This window comes from Centroberyx affinis, unplaced genomic scaffold, assembly GCF_046629955.1.
Source record: "Centroberyx affinis isolate AG114_WGS23_722 - 3 ecotype Tasmania unplaced genomic scaffold, CSIRO-AGI_Caff_v1 ptg003559l_1, whole genome shotgun sequence".
NCBI lineage: Eukaryota > Metazoa > Chordata > Actinopteri > Beryciformes > Berycidae > Centroberyx > Centroberyx affinis.
The window spans coordinates 98,737-100,000 of NW_027281491.1; the positions used below are offsets into that span (position 1 = coordinate 98,737).

The 1,264-nt window shown below is 44.1% G+C and overlaps 1 protein-coding gene across 3 annotated transcripts in view; it reads right to left on the minus strand.

Moving 5' to 3' along the window:
• Positions 1-464: 464 nt before the first annotated feature.
• Positions 465-1,264, minus strand: part of ilkap (integrin-linked kinase-associated serine/threonine phosphatase) — an 11,698-nt gene continuing 10,898 nt past the window's right edge. For all 3 annotated transcript variants that reach the window (XM_071540054.1, XM_071540051.1, XM_071540053.1), the window contains exon 10: positions 465-710. In XM_071540054.1, the coding sequence (XP_071396155.1) occupies positions 570-710 (141 nt within the window). In that variant the 3' untranslated portion in view covers positions 465-569. The remainder of the gene's footprint in view (positions 711-1,264) is intronic.

Genomic DNA, 1,264 nt, shown 5'->3' on the forward strand with positions numbered 1-1,264 from the left:
GCGATTAATTTAATAGTTGAACAACTAATCGATTAATCGACTAATCGACTAGAAAACATGTTATTTGGGCCCAGGGTTCAAAATACCAAACTATCCCTTTAAGAGCAAATTCTTACTCACAGGGTCGGCCTGTGAATTACTCCCTAAGGACTTCATGGCATCAACGTCATTTTCATTTCACTTTTTAAAAATCATATTCTAGGATGAACCTATGAAGCAAAACAAAAACAAAACAGTTTTACCTTGACCAACTTAGACAAATTAGACAATTTTTATTTTACTTTTATCCAGAACTATTCTGCTGCGTTCAAGTGCAGTGGGAAAGTTTGATATCCAGGACTTTCAAGTCGGCTGCTAAACAAAATTGCGTTCATGTGTTCTTTTGTTAGAAAATCAAACTGATAAAGTTGCAAACAGGTTGATCATTCATCCACTGACAACAGAAAAGTTCAAGAAAATGGCATTTATTTGTAAATCACATAAACACTCAGCAAAACTCTGTAGTTGTGTGTGTGTGTGTGTGTGTGTGTGTGTGTGAGTGTGTGTGTGAGGGTTGATGATGTGTGTGTTCAGTAGCCAATAGAAACCAGGATCACAGTGACGTTGTCGGCACAGCCCCGCCTCACCGCCTCACTGGCCAATCGCTGGCAGGCGGCTTCGTACCGCACTTCCTCCTCCGCAAGCCCCGCCCCCCTCTCAACACTCCCATCCTGGAGAGAGAGAGAGAGAGAGAGAGAGGGAGTGTGAGAGAGAGCGTGTGAGAGTGTGTATGTGTGTGAGAGAGAGCTTATGAGAGAGTGTGTGTGTGTGTGTGTGAGAGAGAGCTTATGAGAGTGTGTGTGTGAGAGAGAGCTTATGAGAGTGTGTGTGTGAGAGAGAGCTTATGAGAGAGTGTGTGAGTGTGTGTGAGAGAGAGCTTATGAGAGAGTGTGTGTGAGAGAGAGCTTATGAGAGTGTGTGTGTGTGTGTGTGTGTGAGAGAGAGCTTATGAGAGTGTGTGTGTGAGAGAGAGCTTATGAGAGAGTGTGTGTGTGTGTGTGTGAGAGAGAGCTTATGAGAGAGTGTGTGTGAGAGAGAGCTTATGAGAGAGTGTGTGTGTGTGTGTGTGTGAGAGAGAGCTTATGAGAGTGTGTGTGTGAGAGAGAGCTTATGAGAGAGTGTGTGTGTGTGTGTGTGTGAGAGAGAGCTTATGAGAATGTGTGTGTGAGAGAGAGCTTATGAGAGAGTGTGTGTGTGTGTGTGTGAGAGAGAGCTTATGAGAGTG